This window comes from Tarenaya hassleriana, unplaced genomic scaffold (assembly GCF_000463585.1).
Source record: "Tarenaya hassleriana unplaced genomic scaffold, ASM46358v1 Cleome25, whole genome shotgun sequence".
NCBI classification, from domain to species: Eukaryota; Viridiplantae; Streptophyta; class Magnoliopsida; order Brassicales; family Cleomaceae; genus Tarenaya; species Tarenaya hassleriana.
In genome coordinates this window covers 1410209-1434031 of record NW_010965775.1, presented here as the reverse complement: position 1 = coordinate 1434031, position 23823 = coordinate 1410209, and the positions used below count along the sequence as shown (strand labels likewise).

The window sequence follows — 23823 nt, the reverse complement described above, 5'->3', positions numbered from 1 at the left end:
ATATATATAACTCTAAATATTATCTTGCTATTAACAAAACCAACCATTTCCGATCTTCTTTAGCTGCGACGTCATCTTTCCAATAACAACTTTGGGGGAAAAAAGCACACTATTTGACTCCTAATTATGGATTTCAAAAAACTTAAAAATACAAAATTTTACATGGATTACTGAAAATTACACGTCGAACAAAAAATATAGCATCAAATATCATGTAATTTTAATAGAATTTTTGTAAAATTAAAATGGATAAGAAACTTTTTTTTATATTATATGGGATTTTGTTTTAGTTTATATAAAAAAAAAAAGCAAACACGTACAAGTAAATGCGAATATATTTTAAATTCAGGATTGTTTTTTCATTGATGTTTTCTTTGTCAAATATTACCTTAAAAAATATTCAATCATATACGCTTTCTTGTTAATGATGCAGGGGACAAAAATCTATGACCCTGGGACAATGAAAGTTATGGCGGTCGAGTAGTTCTCCTCTCTCCAGGGCAGCCACGACTCCTCCCTGGTGCAGTGGCCCCTTGAATCAGCTCGAGAGATCCTCCCTTTCCGCTGTCACCCCTCACTGGCTGACTTCCTAATCACTCTCTCTACTATATGGAGGAGATTAAATCGGAGGAGTTTAGCCTTCCGTGGAACAAAGCCCCGGGTCCTGATGGCTTCACAGCGGAATTTCTCACCTCTTGTTGGGAAATTGTTGGATTGGACTTTTCACAAGCGGTTACTAAATTCTTCCGAACAGGCAGAATGTTACGTCAATGGAATTCGACTCTGATCGCGCTCATTCCCAAGCATCGGCAAGCTGAGCACCTAAAATACTTCAAACCAATCTCTTGTTGCAATACCACCTACAAGGTCATCTCCCGGATCCTGGCCAAGAAGTTGCACACTATCCTTGATCAAGCAATCCTATTGAACCAGACGGCGTTTGTGCCAGGGCGCTCCATCTCCGAGAATATCCTCTTAGCTACAGAACTCATTGCAGATTTTTTGCAGGAGAGACTCCCCTCAAAGGGCCTGATCAAAGTTGACTTGAGTAAGGTACCTTTGATACACTGGATTGGCAGATCATCCGCATTATATTCTTGGCGATGGACATTCCCCCGAGATTCACCTCCTGGGTTATGGAATGCATCACATCAGCATCATTCTCCAAAGGAGAGAGAGGCTTACGGCAAGGTGACCCTCTGTCGCCTTATCTCTTTGTCTTGACGATGAATGTCCTTTCCTCCATGCTAATTTCTGATGCTATTGATGGTCGCTTGTCTCTCCCCCCAAGATGTCGTACTCCACTAGTCTCTCACCTTTGCTTTACTGATGATATACTAGTCTTTTCATATATATATATATCCATGGGGTTTATCTATCTAAAACATAATTTTTAATGCTGGATGCGTGTCTCCGGTTTTTTTTTTTTTTGTGGAAAAAGAATCTCCCCAATTGCTTGGGCAAGAAGGGAGCGAGAATCCCCTTCATAGGTTAAAAGCAATGTCCAACCGAACAAAAGCATATCTTAGGGTTCTCAATTATTTGGATTCCTCTATATCCATTGCCTGCCACATCGATCATTTATCTGTATGCATCGTATGTATGTGTATATATGTATATATGTGTATTTTACGTATCCATGCATGCATGTCTACGCATAATCATTTATTTGTATATTTCGAGCGCATGGAGATACATACACATACATGCATTTATTGTGCAAGATTTTAAAAACAAAACCATATCTTATCGGAAATATGACGAGTTTAGTTTCAATGAAATTTATATACCACAATGTTTTCTATTTGGTCTAGATTTATATAATCCACGGGCATCTTTTGCAAAAACTAATAAAACCTCGGATCCATATAACATAATCACATTTTGATACCATGTTACGAATTAATGCATTCTTATTATAGATAATCAAATGAGTTTAAATATACAATGTTAATTATTACCTATCACTAGATTCCTAATTCTCATCACAATATGATAGAAGTACATATAAATCTAAATCAACTAGGAAACACATTAATATTTAAATTTTATATGAACTCAAACTCTTCCTATTTTCCAATATATTGATATGGTATAGTTCGTTTTGAAATGTTACAAATATTTTTCGTATTTTGGACAGAAGAATAAGGTTATGAATCTCTTGGTAGAATATATTGTCCGAATTTGGATCGCGTTGTAGCCATTCCAACTTTCTTATATTAAATATTAATAAGTTCTGTAAAAGAAAAAGTATGCATAGATATGGAAGAAGAATAAAATTTAGGACCGGTTCTCAATCTTCATGTCCAATCCAGATATCCTTTTAATACTTAATTACGATTGGAATTATTAGAATCATGTAACATAAAAAAAAAAGTGGAAGATTCAAATTTAAAAATGAAATAAGATCATATCTTCCATTATTCCTACTTCAAAAACGATATGTGAACAAATGTTCCCTTTTTCTTAAAAAAAATAAAATTAACTCAAGATATTTATAGGAAAAGGCGATTCAATAATTTCCAAAAGCACAAAAGAAACTCTTTATATAAATAATAATAAATTAATTTATGATTCTTCACAAAGAGAAGGAAATAATTTATATCCCATATAAAAAGACTGATAAATAAAACTAAAAACGATGCATTATATTATTATTATTATTATTATTATTATTATTGTTATTATTGTTATTATTATTATTATTATTATTATAGACCGTGAGCTCAATTTTTCGGATTTTACAATGAGTTTTTTTTTGTACGAATGTGATTATAATATTTACCAAAAATGGTGTTTACAAATCAGTCTCTGGCTGCAACCCAAACAATAGTTCGTGACTGTAGAGTCCTATCTAAAAACAGGCAACAACAACTAATTACTGGAGCACATTTTCAACAATTCAAAAATACAAACCATAACACTCATGATCCACATAGGAAGTACCAGTCCCGCAACATAATGTTACTAGTATCGTATCTCCCCTTTTGAGTGGAGAGAAAGTTATCTCGAATCAAGTTACCGATCTGAATGCACATCGTGTGAGTCGTTCTCCTCTTTCCTGCAAAGATTCTGTGATCATTGCGTTCTCGCCAGATTTGATACACAAGTACCTGGGTAATAAGTCGAACAATGAGGTAGCAGTTGTGTCATTGATTTTACAATGAGTTCAAACCATCGTTTAGCATATTTATGGGTATGTCATTGATTTTCTACACATACACACACATATATACATATACATACATATATGCATGTGAGTACATATATATACACACGCAAAGAGACAAACTTGCATGTATATGTAGTAGCTTTTCTATCGGATGAGGTTTTGAATAGAAGAGGATTCCAAGACCGTCAAACCGTCCATCACCATGAATCTGCAAAGAAGATAGACAATTAGACATTGAGGGAATTAGATAGATTCTTTGATTCCCTCCAGCCCGCGTGTATTATATATATATATATATATTCATTTTAACACGATTCATTATACATTAAATATTTTAAAAATACATTCGATCTCCTATCCTAATATCACAACTAGTTAAAGAACTATGTGATGCATCACCAAACAACTTCGGATTTGTTTTTTTTTTAATTTGAAAGAGGCTCTTATAAAGACTTAGCAAATTGAATACTGATATACTCAAACATATATGTGTTTATATATTTCGTACTCGCATGAATCATTAAAAAAATTATCAAATTCGTTATTATTTGTGATATGTAATTAATTAATGGTAAAACCCTTTCCAAGGAATAATAGGTGCAAACGGATAATCCAAACGAAAGAATAAGAATAACATAAGAGAGAGAGAGAGAGAGAGAGAGAGAGAGAGAGAGAGAGAGAGAGAGAGAGAGAGAGAACCTCTTTTTTTTGGACTTGCAATGGACCCTGAGGTTCTTGTTGCTCTTCAGGCTGTTCCTGATGACTATGTCGTTGGCTTCCACGCCGTCTCTCGCCGCGATACACGAGGCAAGCACGATCACGAACATACATTTGAAACTCAGTCTTTGAAACATGTTTTTGTTGTTTTTTCTCTCCCTTCTCCTGAAGCCTACTGGGGTGTGTATAAATATATAGCGACAGAGAGATTTTGCATTAAATAAAAATATTTTAACGTTTACTTTATTTAGTTTATTGGTTTAATTCAGCCCTAAACCCAACAGTTTTTGCTAAAACAAGAGTCCTCCTGAAGATAATGCTGAAAATAGAAAACTGTATCATCCTCTCTATGGCCTTGTCGAAATTTCAAATCACAATTATTTTTTTATAATCTGGAATTCATCGAACCTTCGACCCAACTACATCTCTCATGAGATCGAACAAACCATGTGAATGTCTTGTGGAAATTTCAAATCACATTTTTTTTTAATAATTGGTAGTTCAACGTATCTTCGACCCAACTAAATCTCTCTAAAAATCAATGAAATCCATGTAAACGTCTTGTAGAAATTTCAAATCACATCTTACTATCAACAATTCAAAATAAAAATTGTATGGGAAATCTCATAACTTCATTTATATTCAAAAAAAAATATTCTAAACGACATATAAAATTAAACGGAGGGAATATTGATAAAAGTTTTTTATTTTGCTTAATCAAATTAAATAAGATGAGAGAGCTTGATCTCGGCCTTCTTAGACAAGGGAATGGTAAACTTGCCCAAGACAGGAACCCGAACGATGAGGCTGATCTTAAGTTCGTAGTCAATGTCCCGGTCCTTGAAAATATCTCGAACCAGACTGATCAACGCCTTGTACGGAACCGACATCGTCACATCCACGACCGTGTCCTCCATCACTTTCAACTTCCCCGCATCCGTTACGTTTCCACTCACCAGCTCTCTGTAAAGATTACGTTATATTCGTTTTCAGGTTGTCGAAAAAATATATTCGGTTTGTTTTTTTATATTAGTTTCGATTCAAATTCATTTTTTTATGCGTAAGAATGTTCGTTCTCTATAGTTTTTTCGAGTTTTTTTCTCTCTAGGGGTGATCTTTTTTATTCGTGAATATAGTTTCGAATCGAAACCCAACCGAATTATACTCATTTCTATTTTGGTACAATTTTTGTAGAACCGAATAAACCGTTACTTAGCACATATAACCCTATAATATTGACCAGAACATGATAAATTCTGAATCAAAATCCGAATTATCTACTTATGTATGCATGTATATTTCAACATCACTTTTTGGTTCTTATTTGATATATGTATGACAATACCGAACCGGACCGACACTAAAACCGAACTGATTAACAATATTTGGTTCTATAGTTTGGTATAATTTTGTATAGAACCAATTAAATCGTTCCCAAACCAAACTTGATAAATACCGAACTGAAACTCAAAACGCTTACTTTTATACTCGGTTTGGGTTTAATTTCATTGTTATATAATGTCCGTTTATAGTCCAATTATTTGGCCAAAAATTTGCTGAAAAAATCAACTCAATTCTCTAAACATGTCCAATAATATATATATATATATATATATATATATGACCTTAAGGTTATTATTATATGTCTTCTTCAACTAAGATGTTGCAAATCTTTCCAAATTCGTATGGAAACATTTCAAAGAGGTTTTCATATTCAAAAAAGAAAATATTTAGATTTTTTTTGTTATAAATAAATGCTGCAATGTTTTAACTTTTTCAAATTATTAATGAGATAGTGTACGTTTTCCTCTTTATTAAAAACAAAAAAAATCGGCCATAAATTTTTAAAGTTTTAGACCTTCGGTTTCCCATTGTAATGGCTTTTCTCTAGGGATGAAAACGTTTGATTAAAACAGAATATGGTTTAATTAGCCCTAATTGTCCTTCCGTTGGCTCTTTCTAAATAGAAGGAAATTATAAAATGGAAACAAAAACAAATAAAAATTAAGTGAATTCCACCAAAGACATTGTAAGGACTAATGCCATCCAAATCGTGCAAAGAATCCAAAGTTTGCTTTTTAGTGTAGGTTTTCCTTGTCAATATTAGCTTAAATATTATTCAATTATAGATATAAGCATGAAGAACCTAAATTCATTCATACAAAAAATATTGTATTGTTTAATTTCCGAGCATTGTAAAAACATGTAAACTCGTCGTAAACTGATAATATTGAGGAGATTCAAGAAAAAAAATATTGTAAAGGACAAAAAACCGGAACAAAAATTAATTTGTTTTTTTTTTATTAAAAAAAAAGGAACTCCAATAGCAAGTGACAGAAAGATTTTTAATAAAAAGCCCCCAAATCTTTGTTGTGTGTGAATCTAATTGCAATATATGACATATTCTTTTTTTTTTTTATGATCTTCTATACGATCATATTCAAGAATTTCATAAAAAGAAAAGAAAAAATATATACAAGGCATATGAAGATAATTAGGCTCACATTAATCCATATATAAAGCATTCGAATACATGATAATGATTCTTCTCGAGCATACATCGCATGGTAATTCCATCACCAACCAAAACAACTCATACCCAAACGAGAGAGAGATCTAGAGAGAGAGAGATCTAGAGAGAGAGAGAGAGAGGGAGAGAGAGATTTTCTCTCCAAATCACTTGTGTGGAACATCCCAAGCGTACTTGAAAACAGGAACTTGCTCATTATGACCAAAGTAAACACCGTCGTCTCTCGCCTCCCACTTGTACAATTGATTGTATCTGTTATACCACTTGGCTTTATACGCTTCGAACACCTGGTGGTGCTCGTAATTACGACCCTGCCACACGTTGCACCAGAACAAGGTCGTCCCGATAATGTTGTCGGCGAAATGGAACTCGTAAGAGTTGTGAAGGCTCGTCAGTATACGGACGCCCAAGTCGTTGTCCTTGGACCTGCAGTGGACTTTGAGGTTCTTGTTGATACTCAGCAGGTTCTTGACCACCACCGTGTTTTCTGTCGAAAACGGAACTTCTTTCGCATCGTTCAGCTCAATGACAGAGGCAGCAACTATTACCAGAATCATCCATCTGAAAGCCATTCCTCCCATTCTCGGTTTGCAAACTTCGCCCTAGAGAGATGGAGGGTTGAGGGGTGTTTATATAGGGATATATAGGCGCGTGATTGTATGTATATATATGTATATGTATATATGTTTTAGCAGATTGTGCGTTATGAATCTTCTAGCGTTTCCTTTATTTAGTTTCTTGATTTAAGAACTAATCTAACAGTTTTGCCAAAATTAACGAGAGCCGTCAACTGCTGAGAATAGAAAACAGTATCATCCTGGGGGGGGGGGGGAAACACTATTTGATTCCTAATAGAAATTAAGGATTTCAAAAAACTTATAAAAGACTATACAGAATTTTACATGGATTACTAAAAATTACATGTCGAACATAAAATATAGCATCAATGTAATTTTAGTAGAATTTTTGTAAAATCAAAATGGATAAGAAACTTTTTTATATTTATATGGGATTTTGTTTTAGTTTATAAAAAAAAAAAGTAAACACGTACAAATAAATGCGAATATATTTTAAATTCAGGAAAGGCCAAAGACGTTTAGAGAACCAGTGTAATGTCATCCCAACCCAAGCTTGTAAACGATCCACGGTTTGTTTTTTCATTGTCAAATATTACTTCAAAATAATATTCATTCATATATATATATACATATATGTATAAGAATGAACGGAACATGCATTAAAGCCAAACTGTAGATACAAGTACAAAACAAAGAGACCAAAGGGCACATTCACTTGTACGGTCACTACAAACTCAGACATAAACATCACAGCCAAAATACATTGTGATTTAGCAATGCTAAAGACAAATGAAATTGCAGAAGAAGAAACAGAGAGAGAATCATTCCTCTAATGACTAGCTTCTGCCTCTGCACTTCTCCTACTGCTTCTACATATCAAAAACCGACGCAGAAGACATTCATTTGCTTACCCGGGCCGTCGCATCTTCACTTTAAGCGACACTTCTTTGTACGATTGGATTTTAGCAGACGCTAGTCTCGAGGGTCTCCCGACTGATATTCTTCTCGTCCCCTCGGTTTCATCATCTCCAGGCACGTTCTTTGGTTCTTTATCATCATTGCCCGCCTTTCCAGAATACGATGACTGCGGTGGATTAGGCTCCTTCACGTCTTTTTCACGACTTAAGTAAGGGTCTTTAGATATGATCCCATCGGCTGCTTCAGCTACTTGAGGATTAGACAGTCTACTTCTTGTGGAGGTCCTGCGAGGCAAACCACCACAAATTGATAATGTTAAGTCACCAGCGGAAAAGGCGGGGAAATTCGCAAGCACTAAAGAAGAAACCTGTGTTTCCTTGTTGTCTCCTTCGTGTCACGTTTTTCATTCAAGTTTTCAGATGGTTGCACTGCTTCAGATTTAGACACAACATCTTCTCTTCTTGCAGAACATCTGCAAAGATGTAAAAAAAAAGGCAGTAGTTTCGACAGTTAGATTGCAAAATTGATTCACTGCTGCTATGCGTCGAAAGAAAAAGGGTAAATAAAAAAGATATGGTTTAGCAAACCCTGCATCGCCTGTTGACTCTTCAGCATCAGTTCCATCGTTCACTTCACCGTTCGGTTCAGGTTCTTGGAAATTTATCCTCATGGACTGCCTTCTAACAGAGGCCCTGTTCAATTTACAGTTAACTTTATGATCTCTATACAGAGGTACTGGTAAACGGAACAAAAACATGCTCGAACAGACCTCCTGGTTTTGGTTCTCTCTTTGAATTCATGTGTCTGATGCAAGTTTTCAGATAATTCAGGTTGTTGGGATTTTAACCCAGCCGATTGTCTTCTCAACGAGGACCTGTTTTGAAACAGTACATGTGTAAGTGTAAGTTTCTTTTCCACCATTCATCGTCCAGATCTCTCATCTGAAATGGTTGACAAACCTTGTATCGTCCTCCATCACTTTAGCATCGCCCATGACATGCAAGTTTTCAGCTTGTTCAGCTTCATGGCAAACAAAGCGAGCAGACTGCCTCCGCACACAATGCCTACACCAAAATAAACCCAAAATGAAGATAAAAGCACAGATAAGTTATTGTTTCTCTAGAGTTCGGATGACTAACTTCAAAAACAAAAATCAGAAATAAGCCATCCGATTGCACTGATTACTGGAACCTTTTGTCATGGACATTTTCCTTAACTGGGTTTGCCTCATCAAGGACAAGCTCCTTGTTATTGATGCTGTCTTCAGAGTTGCCAGTATTATCTATTACTCCAGCATTTGTCACGTTTTTTCTTCCAGAAACTCTCCTAGAGAGAAAGAATCATATCCGAGGATTACTTAATTGTACAATTTTTCCCTAAGACTAAAAGAAACAAAAAAAAAGGCAGATCTAACAAGAAGATCACTGGACCTTTTATTGCTAGCTTTCTCATTCGCGTGCACTGACTTGACGACAGAGCTTCCTGAAGCTGAAAGTGCAATTGATAGATGATTAGCAAGTGAACCAATAGCAAGGATCCACAGAACCTAAGCAGAACAGGTTACATTTAATCTTCGATTGTCGCTTTCTCTTGGTATTCTTGTGATCTAAGTCATCTGCCTGAAAGGATTCACAAGCTCCACCAAGAATATTTGCTCCAACCTTTAGGAGAACAAAAGAAAATAATGTGAAAACAATGCAAAATAATAGTTATAAAATCCTGTTCTAGAGGTCGACAAGATCAAATCTAATAAGCACCTTGTTTTGGGATGCTTGATGTGTAGTTGGAATTGTTTGCCCCTGGACAGAAAAGGTAATGAATTCTCAAGTCTACCGGGTAATTATGGACAGTGAAGAACATACAGATCAATAGATAACAGACCTCAGGCTGCATTTTTCTTGCTTTGAGTATCCCATTCTTGCAACCAAGCTCGTGATGAAGTGCCTTCAGCTGAAATATACACAGATGTTACTGAGGAACTTACAAAAGGCAATCAATCAAGTAAAAGCCAGGCCTCAAACAACTAGGGTTCCAGTAGTACATACTCTATCTCTGTTCGTATTGAGCTCCTGCCAAGAAAAAGAAGAATAAGGGACATTGATAGAATATTGTAACCATATGCATTCAAACATTCACATGATCAACTCATCCATAGCCATATAATGGTATACGTACCGCCAACATCTGACTGTTTGCCTGCGCAAGCTGAACATTTTGTTCCTGCATCTTCTGTAAGTTGATTCTGAGTTTCTGCAACTCAATCCCACTCAACTCTATGATTTTACTGCAGGCAATAAGAAAAATATAAGCAAACGAATGACATAAACAAGACTCTCATCAGAGACATACATGTACAAACAGGACCACATACTTTCTCTCTGTGAGGACTTTCATCAGTGTCATGTTTTCCTGAGAAATAAATAACACAAATCAGTTAATCAACAAAGCGTGAAACATCTTCTCACATGCCAAGAATACTGCTACTGAGTAAGTCAATAAAATTAAGTGAAAGCGAGTGCCTTTTGAAGTCTTTGGGTGTACTCCTTGGATGAGAGAACTACATTTTTTTGCTGCTGCTTTGCTGCCTGATCCTGAAAATTACTAATATCCGCGAGTTTCCTCCTTTGTGCACTGCTTATGGAAGGCTGCAGAATCATTTTCTCTCCTTTTGCATTATTATTAGGAATCCCTACAGATTTCATCGAATGAGGAAGCAAGTATAACGAAACCCTGAATATATAGCTATCAATCCATCATAAACCCAATCAAGCCCCAAAATTTAACAAGAACAGTAAAGATTTAGAACATTGCGGCGATCACAACTTCCAACAAGTGAAATGAAACCTCGAACGCGAGACAGAAGAGGAAAAGATGACAAGAAACAACAACCGGATAGACATATGAACGCAATCGTCCATGATAATGCTGAAAAATGGAACAAATAATGCACTAAAACCGGAAAGATAAACGGCGACACTACTAGCTATCGTCTTCAATTAACCGAAAATTACGAGCAGAAATCGAATGCGGAGCAAGAAATAGGGAGAAAAGATGAAGTTCGCACCTTCGACAACAGGATTATCAGCGTCGAGAACCATCAGTTCCACCATTGATGAGATTGAGAACCAGAAACCCTAAGTCCTCTGTGGTTCACTCTCTCTGGGTCGGGATTTTGAATCGAAGAGGGAAAATGATTAAAAATTACATAAAACCCATTTAAAATCTAAATAACAGGCTGTCCTTGTGCAAGGTCACAGACAAATGAGATTTTTACACGTGTCAACCACAGAACTTATAGCATATATATATACGCATGGTCCTCTATATTTTTTTATATATTTTATAACGTTCCATAAAAAAATTGCAAAACAATTCCAAATTTAATGTTTATGCGATGTTATTTATTCTATACACAAGAAAACCTTTATATCTGAAAGTACCAAATTAATTATATAACTATTGTCTACTTTCTATTTTTAGAATAAATAATTATTCCCCATTAAATTTGTCCTATATCCCTTCTTAACCATAATATAAGTAAACTTCGATGTTTTCCGCTTTTCTTGCATTGATATGTAAAAAAAAAAAAGCGGAAATATGTAAGAAAAAACATATGTACAATAATCTGCATAATTTTCTTTCAACCCACCGGCAAGGAATTTTAATCTGCAGAATAAAATAATCTTTAGAGCAAAAAAAAAGAAGGTAAAATTAAAACCATTAACCATGAAAAGAACAAACAACAAAATCAGAGACAACAGAGAATGTTAAGATTCCATAACGTCCTTGTGTTCAGATTCTGAATTTGTAAAGAGAATACTTATGGAAAGTTTCATACCCATTATATAAATACCAAGAGAAAACCCATATAGTGATTTTGTGGTCATCTCCTTGCCTTTGAATATCAATCTTGTTAATAAGATTCGGATCCAAGAAGAAGAACAAAATTTGCTGAGGTAAGGGAGTGGTTTATTATCTAATTCAAGGCATTTCTAGATTCTAATGTCTTTTTTATTCCATATCATGGTTATGGGATATTTAATCAAAAGGAGGGATCTTTTAATGATGGAATAGTGCAAGATAAGAATGTCCAGTTACTGACACGCTGCAAAAGTAAGAATCTCTCTCAGAGGAAAGGAACATAGATTTAGAGAGAGAGAGAATGGATATCTCTCTCTTGGGCTTCCTTTCTTCTTCTTGAAACAACCTAGAGAGAGAGAGAGAGGATAACACACAATTGAAGAACTGTGTTATCGATAAATAACCTTTTTTTTCTGACAAATCACTCGTGTTATAACATAATCCAAGTGCGCAATTCCCCATAAAAGTTCAAGCGGAGGTCAGTTATTTTGTTTTGGTGGTCCGTTTCTCAGGTAGAGAGAGAGAGAGAGAGAGAGAGAGAGAGAGAGATTTGTCAGAGGGGTGCATTGTTAATGGAGGTTCATAAAAGGATATGTTCTTGGATGCCCATTCTCTGGGTTTGCCTCTTGAACACCCTCTGTCACCATGCAAGAGCTTCTTCTTCTTCATCATCTCCGGCTTTATTCAACCTATCCCTCCCTCACCAGCACCCTTTCCCAGGAGATGTTGCTCTTGATGTTCAAAGGTACAGTTTCTCTCATTCATTCTCTGTTTCCTTCCTTCATCAGACAAAGATTTACCTCCAAAATTCTCTGTTTTTCCTTGGTTCTTGTCCGACTCCCTACATGGGTTTGCCTCGTTTCGCTGTTCCATCATCTGGGTCTTTCTCATTCTCCCGAATTCTAGCATAGATTTAACAAAGACTGGAACTTTACAAGTTTCAGCCTCCCAAAGTCACAAATTTTTCAATGTTTTGGGCAGAAATCATCGATGGGTTTTGAATTTTAACCTCTGAGGATTCCTCTGTTTCACAGAACAGAGCATACCCTTCTCTGTTGTTTTTCCCAGACATTCTCAGCATATTTTCTCAGCAACCAAACAACACCACCTATAATTTTTCTCTCTCTCTCTCTTCATGCAGAAAGCTCAACGAGTCGATCTCGAGAAGACTCCTCCTCACAGACCCACTATACGGCCAATCTCCACCGCCGGAAAATCCCTCATGCCTCACCGGAAACCCAATCGACGACTGCTGGCGATGCGTCCCCAACTGGGCAGAGAATCGCCAACTACTCGCCGACTGCTCCATCGGCTTCGGCCGCGGCACTCTCGGCGGCAAAGGCGGCCGGTTCTACGTCGTCACCGACTCCTCCGACCGAGACGCCGCCAACCCAGTCCCCGGAACCCTCCGACACGCCGTGATCCAATCCGAGCCACTCTGGATCATCTTCGCCGGCGACATGCTCATCAAGCTCAAGCACGAGCTCATCGTCTCCAGCTACAAGACCATCGATGGCCGCGGAGCCAACATCCACATCACCGGCCATGGATGCATCACGATCCAGCAAGTCTCTCACGTGATCATCCACAATGTTCATGTCCACCACTGCAAACCCTCCGGCAACGCGCTGATCGCTTCGTCGCCGACCCACGTGGGACCCCGAGGAGACTCCGACGGAGACGGCATCTCGATCTCGGCGTCGGATCACATCTGGGTCGACCACTGTTCTCTGGGTTACTGTACGGACGGTCTCATCGACGCCATCCTCGGTTCCACCGCCATTACAATCTCCAACAGCTACTTCTCTCACCACGACAAGGTCATGCTCTTGGGGCACGACGATAGGTAAAACCTAGCAAAAGCCTGTATTTTCCAAACCCCCCATAATATTATAATATTTACATGAAAATCAATAAACTTTTGAATTTTTCAATTTAACCCAATTCGGTCGATAATTTCGTGACAGGTACTTGCCGGACTCGGGGATGCAGGTGACAATAGCGTTCAACCATTTCGGGGAGGCGTTGGTGCAGCGGATGCCACGGTGCAGGCATGGCTACATCCACGTCGCTAACAACGATTTCACGGCGTGGGAGATGTATGCCATTGGCGGTAGCGCTAATCCGACCATCAACAGTCAGGGTAACCGCTACACTGCTCCGTACGATTCCAATGCCAAGGAGGTATATATATTTTCATATACTTTTGTAGTGGACTCTAGGGGTGAATAGTTCGGTTCAGTTGTACAATACCGATTCAATTCGAGTTGAATTCGACATGAATATGATTTTCATTTATTTTTTATATTTGTTGTTTGGATTCGGTTTAAATTCTTTTTTAGAAAAATCATATCCATTCGACTTTTTAACATCGGACTTAATTAGTTCGGATACGGTCATGTATTTCGGAAAGGTGACAAAACGGGTGGACAGTGACGAGAGAGAGTGGTCGGGATGGAACTGGAGGACGGACGGGGACATGATGGTGAACGGTGCGTATTTCGTGCCGTCAGGTGAGGGTGCGGCCAACGAGTACGCTCGAGCAACCAGCGTTCAGCCTCGCGCAGCCGCTCTCATCGACCAACTCACCCTTAATGCCGGCGTCTTTGGTGATCCCACGTATGTTTTTCTGCCCTTTTTGATCTTTCATTAAAAAACCTTAATTTTAACGTTTATTAAATTTTAATAACGTTTCAATTAATGTTAATTACAGTTGTGAAATAAAATTGGTCCGTGACGTAACATATATGAACATGCATGCACATGCACTAACTGAACCTTTTTTTTCAATCTTTTCCTCCGCACGTGGGGGATGAGATCTAAAAGCCTTCTACTGTCTTTATCAATATGCTTTTCTTGACCATTTCTGGATGCAATCTCTTTCCTTCTTTTTTTGAAGAAAAAGATTCATTTCCTTTTGACCCAAAGATCTTCATCCCGTTTAGGGTTTTAGTGTTTGTCGTTATAAGAAAACTTGGTATTTCTCCAAACCCGAATTAGGGTTTTGGTATGCTTTGCTTAGAGGAGATTATAATTGGATCGATGAGGAAGCAAAAGTTGGCTTTACATAGTGAAAGTTGATAAGGAATATATATATATATATATATAAATAGGGGCACGCCATATATATCCGTGCAAGAGTTTAGATTAGATTCTCCTTTGTTCTGCTTTCCAGCAAAAACAGTACCCAAATGGGACCCTTGAGTGAAAACTGTATATATATATGTATATGTATATGTATATTTGCAAAAGCAAAGATGGGAATGTGGCTTATTGATTATTCAGAGCTTAGATCTAACCTTTAACCATTTTCTTGGACCGTAAAGACAGAGAATTACAAAAGGGGAAAAAAATTACGGTTTACAACTCTTTTTGTGTGCAGTGGGAGGAACGGCCAAGGAGGGGCGATTCCGGGGAACAGTGGGGGCGATGGAAGGGCCACCACCACCGGACGGACGAAGGGCGGCGACCCTTTCTCGGCGATATTCAGGATCAGTTCAGCACCAAGGCCTACTCCGAATTCGGACGCAGTCTTGCGGATATTACTGACTATCATCGTAGTTTTGTATGTAACACCACACAGACCATGATGATGATGATCTCTTACCTTCTTCAAGAGGGTATATATATATATATATATAGAATCCAAAGAAAGGAGGTATATAGCTATATGATGGGCTAGCTTTTGGTATTTGTTCACGATTGGAGGAGGATTCTTAAAAAATGTCGTGTTGAAATTTAGGGGAGAAAACTAGCAAATTTTAGGTGTGGAAAAGAGAAAAAGATTAGGAGACTCGAAGAAGAAATAATTTTGTTGGTGGGAGGGAGCGGTGATCAGCTTTATCTTCTTTCATTCTCTCTCTTGTCTTCTATAAAAAAAACTAAAAACTAAAAACAAAAAAAGTTGAAGATACTGCTTCATCTTTGCTTTGACGTGTACACGCATATATATATATATGATGCTGCGCCTAAAATCACAGAAACTTGTCATCACAATTAACAAAAAAAAAAACGGAAGATCTAAACATGAAATTAGAAACAAAAACTAATAAGCACAAAAGATGGCCATAATCACATCGCGATGATCGGTCAATAATCTCAGCCCGAGATACCGAAAAAAACAACAAAAAATCCAGCTCATGAACTGAGAGTGAGGAGCCAAAAAGAAAAAAAAAAGACAGAACCTAATTAGAAGTTTCTTCCAATCTTTCCTAAGACTTGAAGCTTTCATGGAGATAATAGAAGTGGCGGTGGAAAGATAGATACTTACCAACCTCCATTGTTGCCTCCATCTGCCTTATCATTTCCCTTTCCCCAGGATGATGCTTTGCCCCATGCCTCCTCGTGGCTGTTCCCAGCAGCATTCCCTTCTTGATCATTCCCTCCATTGCTTCCAGATCCATTGTTCCAGCCATTAGATGATGGCTCGTCTTTCTTTCCCCACCCCGAACCTTCCCCCTTATCCGCATCCTCTCCCCACCCTTTCTTCCAGTCCGGTCCACCATCGCCTCCTTGGTCTCTCTTCCAGCCGCCAGATTGATCAAATGATCTTCCTCCTCCTCTACCCCACTGGCTCCTACCTCCACGAAACCCTCCCCCTCTTCTTCCACCGAATCCACGGTTTCCATCAGAAAAATCCCTCTGTTCCTCCCAACTTCTGCTCTGATCATTCCACTGTCTAGAACCGCCGCCATCTTCCTGTTTTGCCCAGCTGGAACCGCCTCCCTGATCATTCTGCTTTCCCCAGCTTGAACTCCCGTTTTCACCGTCTCTGTTCCAGCTGGATTTGCCACTGTTATCCTGGTTTCCCCAGCCAGAATGTTTGCCCCGGCTAGACCCACCAGTACCATCATCATCTAGCTTATTACCAGATGCTGCACCATCATCTTGTTTGCTCCAGGATGTCCCTGCATCCTGCTGTTTACCCCAACCCGAGTCAGTGTCATTCTTGTTCCAAGTCGAGACCCCATCTGTCTTATTACCCCAGGTGGAGCCTCCATCATGCTTGTTCGAAGGGGCATTCTCATCTTGTTTTGTCCAAGACGAACCACCAATTTGTTTGTTACCCCACGAGGAACCACCATCCGGCTTCTTACCCCAGGAGGAGCCTTCATCTTGCTTGCTCCAAGCCGAACCACCATCTTGTTTGTTACCCCATGCGGAACCACCATCTTGTTTGTTAACCCAGGAAGAACCACCATCTAGTTTGTTACCCCATGAGGAACCACCATCCGGCTTCTTACCCCAGGAGGAGCCTTCATCTTTTTTGCTCCAAGCCGAACCAGCATCTTGTTTGTTACCCCAGGAAGAACCACCATCTTGTTTGTTACCCCAGGAGGAGCCTTCATCTTTCTTGCTCCAAGCCGAACCACCATCTTGTTTGTTACCCCAGGAAGAACCACCATCTTGTTTGTTACCCCAGGAAGAACCACCATCTTGTTTGTTACCCCAGGAAGAACCATCATCTTGTTTGTTACCCCATGAGGAACCACCATCTAGTTTGTTACCCCATGAGGAACCACCATCCGGCTTCTTACCCCAGGAGGAGCCTTCATCTTGCTTGCTCCAAGCCGAACCACCATCTTGTTTGTTACCCCAGGAGGAACCACCATCTTGTTTGGTCCAAGAGGCACCTCCTTCCTTACCCCAGCTCGAACCGCCTTCCTTGCCCTCAGCCGAACCACTATCTTGTTTACCCCAGCCAGATCCTTCACCTTGTTTCCTCCATGATGAACCTCCGTCTTGTCCACCCCAACCAGAACTTCCACCTTGTTTACTCCACGGAGTAGGGTCCTACAGTAACCAGAAATTTACGAAGTCAGGCCTCAACTGGAAATGTACCTAATACACAAATTCGTAGATAGGAAGAAAAATTTATATACTCCACAAAAAAACATAAAACTTACCGCAGAATCATTGGCAGAAAATTGTGATGAATTCCCGTATGACTGCCCCCTACCAAAGGATCTTCCTCTACCAAATTGATCCCGGCCACCTCGGCGACCTCCTCGTCTCCCGCCAAACCCCCGACCACCCCTGCTATCAAATGCCTGTGGCCTTTCCCAGTTTTGTTGTTCCAGGCCTGATTTGTCAGTAGCTGATTGTTTCCAATCAGATTCTTTGTTCCACGAGGATCCTCCTCCATCCTGTTTACCCCATCCAGGAACTTCCTTTTCACTGGATTGGGAGTCTCCAAGTTTTTTACCCCAAGAAACATCCTCCTTCTCCCCTGAACCACATCCTCCATCCTGTTTGCCCCAAGTGGATCCTTCCTTGCTCCAATCGGAACCTTTATCCTGTTGTCCCCAAGAACCTCCTCCTTTCTGACTAGCCCTGGAATACGCATCTTGTTTACTCCAACTAGATCCTCCATCACTGTTTCCCCATCCAGAAGCACCTCCATCATTTTGGGACTTATCAGAACCATCATTTGCACTACCCCAACCAGTGTCTCCATCTTGTTTAACCCAAGAAGATTCTTCTTTATTCTGACTTGAATTAGAACCCCCAGCTCGTGTACCCCATCCCGAGCCCTCATCACGTTTACTCACATTGGAGCTTTCTCCATGCTTAGCCCATGAAGAACCTTCATCTGACTTTCCCCACAGACTTCCACCTCCACCCCCACCTCCATTAGTACTCCCATCTTGCTTATTCCAAACAGAGTCCATATCCCTTTTTCCCCAACCAGAACCAGAATCTTCTTTATTAAAAGCGGAAACTTCTTGTTTGCTCCAAGAAGATGCTTCGACCTTAGAAGAGCCTGCTGCATCTGCATCAAGAGTTGCTGTCTTTCCCCAACCACCACCAGATGTACCATCACCAGTGTCAGTTTCAGGAACATCTTTTTTGCCCCAGGAGTTCCAACCACCAGCTTGATCGGTAGTTTTGTCATTCTCTGCAGCTCTAGCCCACGATGAATTATTATCATTCAGGACTGATTGTTGCTGAGACTGCACAGTCAGAAAGCACGTGATCTTAAGACTCACTACCACAAGCCACAGAGACATAACCAAAAGCAATAAGAACGAAAAATCTCATGTTCAGACTCACCGAATCTCCAGCTGTAGGCTTACTACCCCAGGAGCTCCTGCAACATGATTATAAGATCGTGTATCAAAGTGATGAAATCAAGCAACATCAATATAGGCAACAATTGATTTCCATGAGGCAATCATTTGTAATAAGTTAACATCATTAAAGAGTTACAAATCCATTACCAGGACTGCAAATGAGATTCTCCCAATAGATATTACGTTACAAGAAATGAAATCCAGTACTGAAATCAATGAGCTCAAACATCAATTACAGCAAACATATTTAGCCAGTAATTCATTTATTTCCACAATTTATGTAGGCATGAAGATATCGTAATACAAGGCAAAATCAAACTACAAAAAGAGAAAGAATTTAATTCTAAAAGGAGCTACCACAAAGAGACTTACCACTCTGAAGAAGAACCTTCCATGTTCCACCCACCGCCCTCTGCTGATGCCCCTGCTCCCTTCGTCCAATCTTCCAGTAGACAAAGAAGAAAATTTAAATAGGAAGGATGGAATGGGATGTCAAATCACACAATCGAAATAAGAACTGAGGAGAAACAAAGAAAAGATCTTGCCAAAAAAAATTAAAATGGCAGGAGAAGGCCATCAAACTCAAATTCCACATTTACTATTCAAATAAACCCAAATTTGAAAAATAAATATTGAAACATGAAGAAGAGATCTCAACCTTCAGAGTTGCCTTCAGTTCCAAGTAAATCAAACGGTTTAAATGAACTAGGCCCTGCATCCTCGCTTTCAAAGCAAAGAGATGACATGTAAGAAGAGTTGCCAAGTGACAAGACAGACAATGAATGAATATAAAAGAAATGCAACATAACACAAAATCTCTCACCTTGTTAACGCAGAATTTTTGCAACGAACCTCAGCAAGATGCTCACTTTTAACTGCAGGTAAGTCGATGAAAGAAGCAATTTAACAGTCAAAATAGAACAATACCAAACAATAGAAAAATTAGAAGTATTCAACAAACCTGTGAGAATTTTATGCTGAGAATCAAGCTTGACCGTAACATCAGAATAACGTATACCTAGGACCCGGCAGAGGTACCCCTTTAATGGACCCACACGTATCCTCAGGGTTTGACCAATAGAGTACCCACTATCCCTGTCTCCTCGATTGGCTGCATTTCATGATCATTCGTGAGAAGGTCTGCAACAACTAATGAGAATAGTGGGAACAGATAATACTTACATTTACTGAAATTTTCCTTAGGCTGAAACTCATTTTCCGGTGAGAGAGGTGATCTTGGGGAAGATACAGAATCCCCAAAACCTGAAGCAACACATCCACCAGTCTGAACAAAAAATAAAACATCATCAGAACATCAATATCTGGCTATCCATTAAACGACAGCCCAGGTGACTGCAACACCTTACCTTTTCGTTAGACACGTCAGTGAAGAGCTTGATTTTCTCACATATTTGAGATTTGCAGCAAACATAGCCACCATTTTCTTCTTCATTCTCATCATGAAAAAATATGACCCCTCGATATACTTGCCTCACAACTCCTTGCTTACCCTAAATATGAAAGGTATGTACCACTTTACTAAGCTTTGCATTATTTGATGCACATTAAACCTTATGCCGCAATGCTGAAAAAATATATAAGGATATAAAGTTGAAGTTGCACATCTAATGGACCTTTACTAAGCTTTGCATTATTTGACGCACATTAAATCTTATGCAGCAATGCAGAAAAAGCAAGTAAGGATATGAAGTTGAAATCGCACCTCTAATGGACCTTTTGAAACCTTAACGACATCACTGATAGATATCTGCTTCTTATTTAGATCTAAGGCAGTAAATTTTGTGTCGAACGTGCCATTCTTCAATTCCTTTTTTCCAACAGTGACAACAACGGGCCCATCTGCACCTTCTTTTAGAATCTGGTACATTTTTCCAGTTATTAGAACCGACCAGTAGAGGAATAAGAGATTGCTGGTGTTGGTGAAAACATACCTTGTAACTGTCACCTTTCTCCATACCGACAATCAGTCCAAAATCTCTTCGACTGCAAGCAGAAGGAAAGAGATGGCACATCGATCCATGCAACCACAACAAAGGTTGATAAAGCCATAAAGGTTGATTAAAAAACATAATTCTGAACAAAACTTACCTGAAACAAACTAGGTTATATAAGCCAAATCCATTTTCAGGGATAGAACCTGATGAACTCTCTCCTTTCCCACCCGCTCTGCCGACTTGAACAGTCTTTTTCTTCTCTTCACCATAAATTTCCGAAATCCACTCCACATCACCAGCTTCTTTCCGCCCCACAGGCATAAATTTTAATATCTCATCCTTTGATGGCACAGCACCCCATGAGCATAACGAATCCAAGGATACTTTTTTGTAGAGATATCCATCTTTCAGCATAAGGCCATCAAGATTCTCAAAAGTCATTCCAGTATCTCGGTCACGCCTAACTTGAATAAGAGGTCGGAACTCTCTGTCGCACAACATAAAAGAAGAAAAATTAGAAACTTAGTCATGGTTAAATAAACCAAAAAGAGAAAAGATCATGCATATTACTCAAGTTCACTAGGACAGATCAATCTCGGAGCTGGAACCATGCCTTTCTCGAGAGCAACTCCACCACCCTGTTACAAATAAAAATAGAAAAGCATGAAGTGAATGATGACAATAATGCTAAAGGAGACAATCACAGAGAAAGATGGGGGCAAACTTCAGAGAACAAATGAGCTCGGGGATCTGAAAGTTACATATTTTTGGGCCAATGCTTGTAGGTCAATCCTTGGTATTAGCTTTATGAGCGCTTTTCTCTGGGTGTCATTGACAGCCACAACCTACCAGCACATAGAGCACAAAACGTTGAATCGTTGATGAACTCTAGCTAGATTGCACTACACCGAAAACGAGACAATAATGCCAACAAGGTACCTGCGTAATATCTCCTTTGTATTTCCCATTCTTCACACGAGCCCATGTGCTCCCAGTGAACTTTTTAGTTTTTTTTTGGATAGTAAGCAAGCGAGGACCCTCATTTTTTGGAACCAACATCATACTAGTTGAATATATACCAGGTAATCCTTTGCATGCCTAGACAAAAAGTTCATGTGATATATCATACATGTATTGATTACGGCCAAAGCAAAATACCTAGAGATACTCTCAGGTACAGCAATCCAACATCCAAATCCAACATAAACACACCGAATATATAGTACCTCGAGAATATCGCATTCCTTTTCAGCTTCTATGAATATAAAACCCTTGACATGTTCCAAGAAAAAAGAAGATATTATCTGCAATTTTGTGTGTAACTTCCGCAATTCAACAAACTTGTGCATCAAACAGAAAACGGAGTGCTTCTCCCGTCCAGTCTACAACAACGAGTTTCATGGAATTAACAGACGCAGGAAAATTATAGTCATGCATAAACATAGAATCAGTCAATCGATCTAGACAAGATAACATACCACGCATTTGATTTTCCAAAGTAGTGGATCCTTAGAGGTAGGAGCAAGAGAATCCATTTCAATTGATCTTTTAACGTCATCATCAGTATATCTACCAAATCCAGAACCTGGTTTATATCTATCCTCCATCATTTTATCATATTCTTCCTCATCAATCTCTTCCTCCTTTGGGAAAACAAAAGCAGGGTCGCTGGTTTTCGCTGGATTATTCTTATCATTCTTCTCAGGCTCTGCATCGTCTTCCATATCTGCTCCAAAAGATTAGTCAGAGAAAGGAGAAAAAAATTCAGCATTGCAAACCAAATAGCCACACATGCAGCTTGAAAACAAACAATCAGGTTCTCCATGATCAAGTGGATTAACAATCAGTCGGCAGTTAACATGAACTTTGAAATGTATTGAAAGCTATAACAGAAGCAAGATCCAGCAATGATCAACCACAGCGCATGTGAGACAAAAATCGTAGGAAAAAAATTAGGATTTAATACTGTCGCAAGAAAAATGTTCCCAGCCCTGGTCGCTTCATCACAAACAATCAACCAGAGGACACAAATCTCTACCATGTAGCCTCCGAGTCCACCACAACAGGATAAAAAAGCCATCTGAAGCTAATACATCATCGCATTGCCCAAAAAAAAGAATTCAGGAGGTGAATCCAAAAGATACCCACAGTGGATAATAAGGAAACACCCAAATGCAGATGAAAAAACATACTGAATATCCAAGCAAGAGTGAGATATTCGCTTTCCCCAAAAAACCGACACCACGTTCGTCGCCATTTCACCAAACAAATCAGAATCAAGAATCCAAGACAGCCATAGTACATAAGAACGGAAATGAAAACGTGGAGAAAATCAGTTGCAGAACCATAGGAATCCATGCAAACACAAAATCACAGAGACAGAACAAACGGAGGCAAAACCCTAGAGACCTCGAAGAGAAAAGAACAACGGATAAGAGAAATTCACATACCATCGATGAAATTCTCCTCGTCACTGCTTTCACCATAGTATCCAACAACAGAAGAATCCTCGATGAACTGAAGAACTTCGGGATTCCTCCTCTTGTTCCGACTCCCGGACGCTTCTCCGTCATCTACCCTCTTCCGCTTCATCCCGCCGGAATATGAACCAATTCCGGCAACCTGCTTTCCCTTGCGATCCATGACGATGCGCTTGTACGATTCGCCGAAAATGTGCGATCACGCGAAGAAATCCATCTCGAACAAGAGAGTGAAGAAGAGAAACAAAGTGCTTTGGGAGAGAGGAGAGACGATGCGGCGGTCCATATTTATAATAAGTAAATATCGCAACTTATTTGAATTTACCGTTTTACCCCTCTTATAAGGGAGCGCAACGGATATATCACTGGGCCTTTTCGGCAACTTACTGAGCTTTAGCAGTTGTTAGGCCCATTAGAAAAAGGTCGGACGACACCATTTTATTTTTAAAAAAATTATTGGTGACTTTAGAAAAAAAAATCATTTATGTTATTGTAATTTTTTTTTGGGTGTATGTCGTTGTAATTTGTAGAATGCGATT

General features: G+C 39.0%; 4 protein-coding genes across 5 annotated transcripts; 1 reads left to right on the top strand and 3 right to left on the bottom strand.

Moving 5' to 3' along the window:
- Window positions 1–6374: 6374 nt before the first annotated feature.
- LOC104816435 lies at window positions 6375–7219 on the bottom strand. The gene has a single exon (XM_010545268.1). The coding sequence runs from the start codon at window positions 6998–7000 to the stop codon at window positions 6566–6568; it is 435 nt and encodes a 144-aa protein (XP_010543570.1). The 5' UTR covers window positions 7001–7219; the 3' UTR covers window positions 6375–6565.
- A 418-nt stretch (window positions 7220–7637) lies between these two features.
- Window positions 7638–11552, bottom strand: LOC104816434 (shugoshin-1-like). The gene is made up of 16 exons (XM_010545267.2): window positions 11535–11552; window positions 10980–11074; window positions 10435–10604; window positions 10287–10324; window positions 10091–10199; window positions 9961–9984; window positions 9797–9865; window positions 9673–9714; window positions 9480–9576; window positions 9346–9403; window positions 9107–9241; window positions 8875–8979; window positions 8685–8789; window positions 8503–8607; window positions 8283–8387; window positions 7638–8199 (listed from the first exon to the last, which is right to left on the bottom strand). Exons 2-16 carry the CDS (start codon window positions 11023–11025, stop codon window positions 7905–7907), a joined length of 1503 nt encoding a protein of 500 aa, XP_010543569.1. The 5' UTR covers window positions 11026–11074; window positions 11535–11552; the 3' UTR covers window positions 7638–7904.
- Window positions 11553–12137: 585 nt separating this feature from the next.
- On the top strand, window positions 12138–15952 carry LOC104816432 (probable pectate lyase 5). Its single transcript, XM_010545263.2, has 5 exons — window positions 12138–12521; window positions 12918–13622; window positions 13744–13960; window positions 14190–14395; window positions 15159–15952. Exons 1-5 carry the CDS (start codon window positions 12349–12351, stop codon window positions 15364–15366), a joined length of 1509 nt encoding a protein of 502 aa, XP_010543565.1. The 5' UTR covers window positions 12138–12348; the 3' UTR covers window positions 15367–15952.
- LOC104816433 (protein RNA-directed DNA methylation 3) lies at window positions 15804–23527 on the bottom strand. Of its 2 annotated transcripts, XM_010545265.1 has the most exons (19): window positions 23255–23527; window positions 22283–22530; window positions 22031–22186; window positions 21744–21902; window positions 21566–21649; window positions 21375–21442; window positions 20959–21291; window positions 20802–20853; window positions 20573–20728; window positions 20217–20360; window positions 20032–20134; window positions 19811–19960; window positions 19673–19724; window positions 19508–19572; window positions 19222–19291; window positions 18830–18866; window positions 17683–18729; window positions 17149–17569; window positions 15804–17091 (listed from the first exon to the last, which is right to left on the bottom strand). In XM_010545265.1, the coding sequence occupies exons 1-19, from the start codon at window positions 23445–23447 to the stop codon at window positions 16043–16045; spliced, it is 4587 nt and encodes a 1528-aa protein (XP_010543567.1). In that variant the 5' UTR covers window positions 23448–23527; the 3' UTR covers window positions 15804–16042. The 2 variants fall into 2 exon arrangements, with proteins under 2 accessions (XP_010543567.1, XP_010543566.1); XM_010545264.1 differs by having other exon boundaries at window positions 15804–17569.
- Between the last annotated feature and the right edge of the window lie 296 nt (window positions 23528–23823).

Coding starts and splice junctions, on each gene's coding strand:
- LOC104816435 (XM_010545268.1), bottom strand. CDS start 7,000: ATGGGAGGAATGGCTTTCAGATGGATGATTCTGGTAATAGTTGCTGCC.
- LOC104816434 (XM_010545267.2), bottom strand. CDS start 11,025: ATGGTGGAACTGATGGTTCTCGACGCTGATAATCCTGTTGTCGAAG. Junction 9,866..9,960: donor TCAATACGAACAGAGATAGA/GTATGTACTACT, acceptor TGTATATTTCAG/CTGAAGGCACTTCATCACGA. Junction 9,577..9,672: donor ATCAAGCATCCCAAAACAAG/GTGCTTATTAGA, acceptor GTTCTCCTAAAG/GTTGGAGCAAATATTCTTGG.
- LOC104816432 (XM_010545263.2), top strand. CDS start 12,349: ATGGAGGTTCATAAAAGGATATGTTCTTGGATGCCCATTCTCTGGGTT. Junction 12,522..12,917: donor GTTGCTCTTGATGTTCAAAG/GTACAGTTTCTC, acceptor CTCTTCATGCAG/AAAGCTCAACGAGTCGATCT. Junction 13,961..14,189: donor ACGATTCCAATGCCAAGGAG/GTATATATATTT, acceptor TATTTCGGAAAG/GTGACAAAACGGGTGGACAG.
- LOC104816433 (XM_010545264.1), bottom strand. CDS start 23,447: ATGGATCGCAAGGGAAAGCAGGTTGCCGGAATTGGTTCATATTCCGGC. Junction 22,531..23,254: donor CGAGGAGAATTTCATCGATG/GTATGTGAATTT, acceptor CTTTTGGAGCAG/ATATGGAAGACGATGCAGAG. Junction 22,187..22,282: donor TTTGGAAAATCAAATGCGTG/GTATGTTATCTT, acceptor TCGTTGTTGTAG/ACTGGACGGGAGAAGCACTC.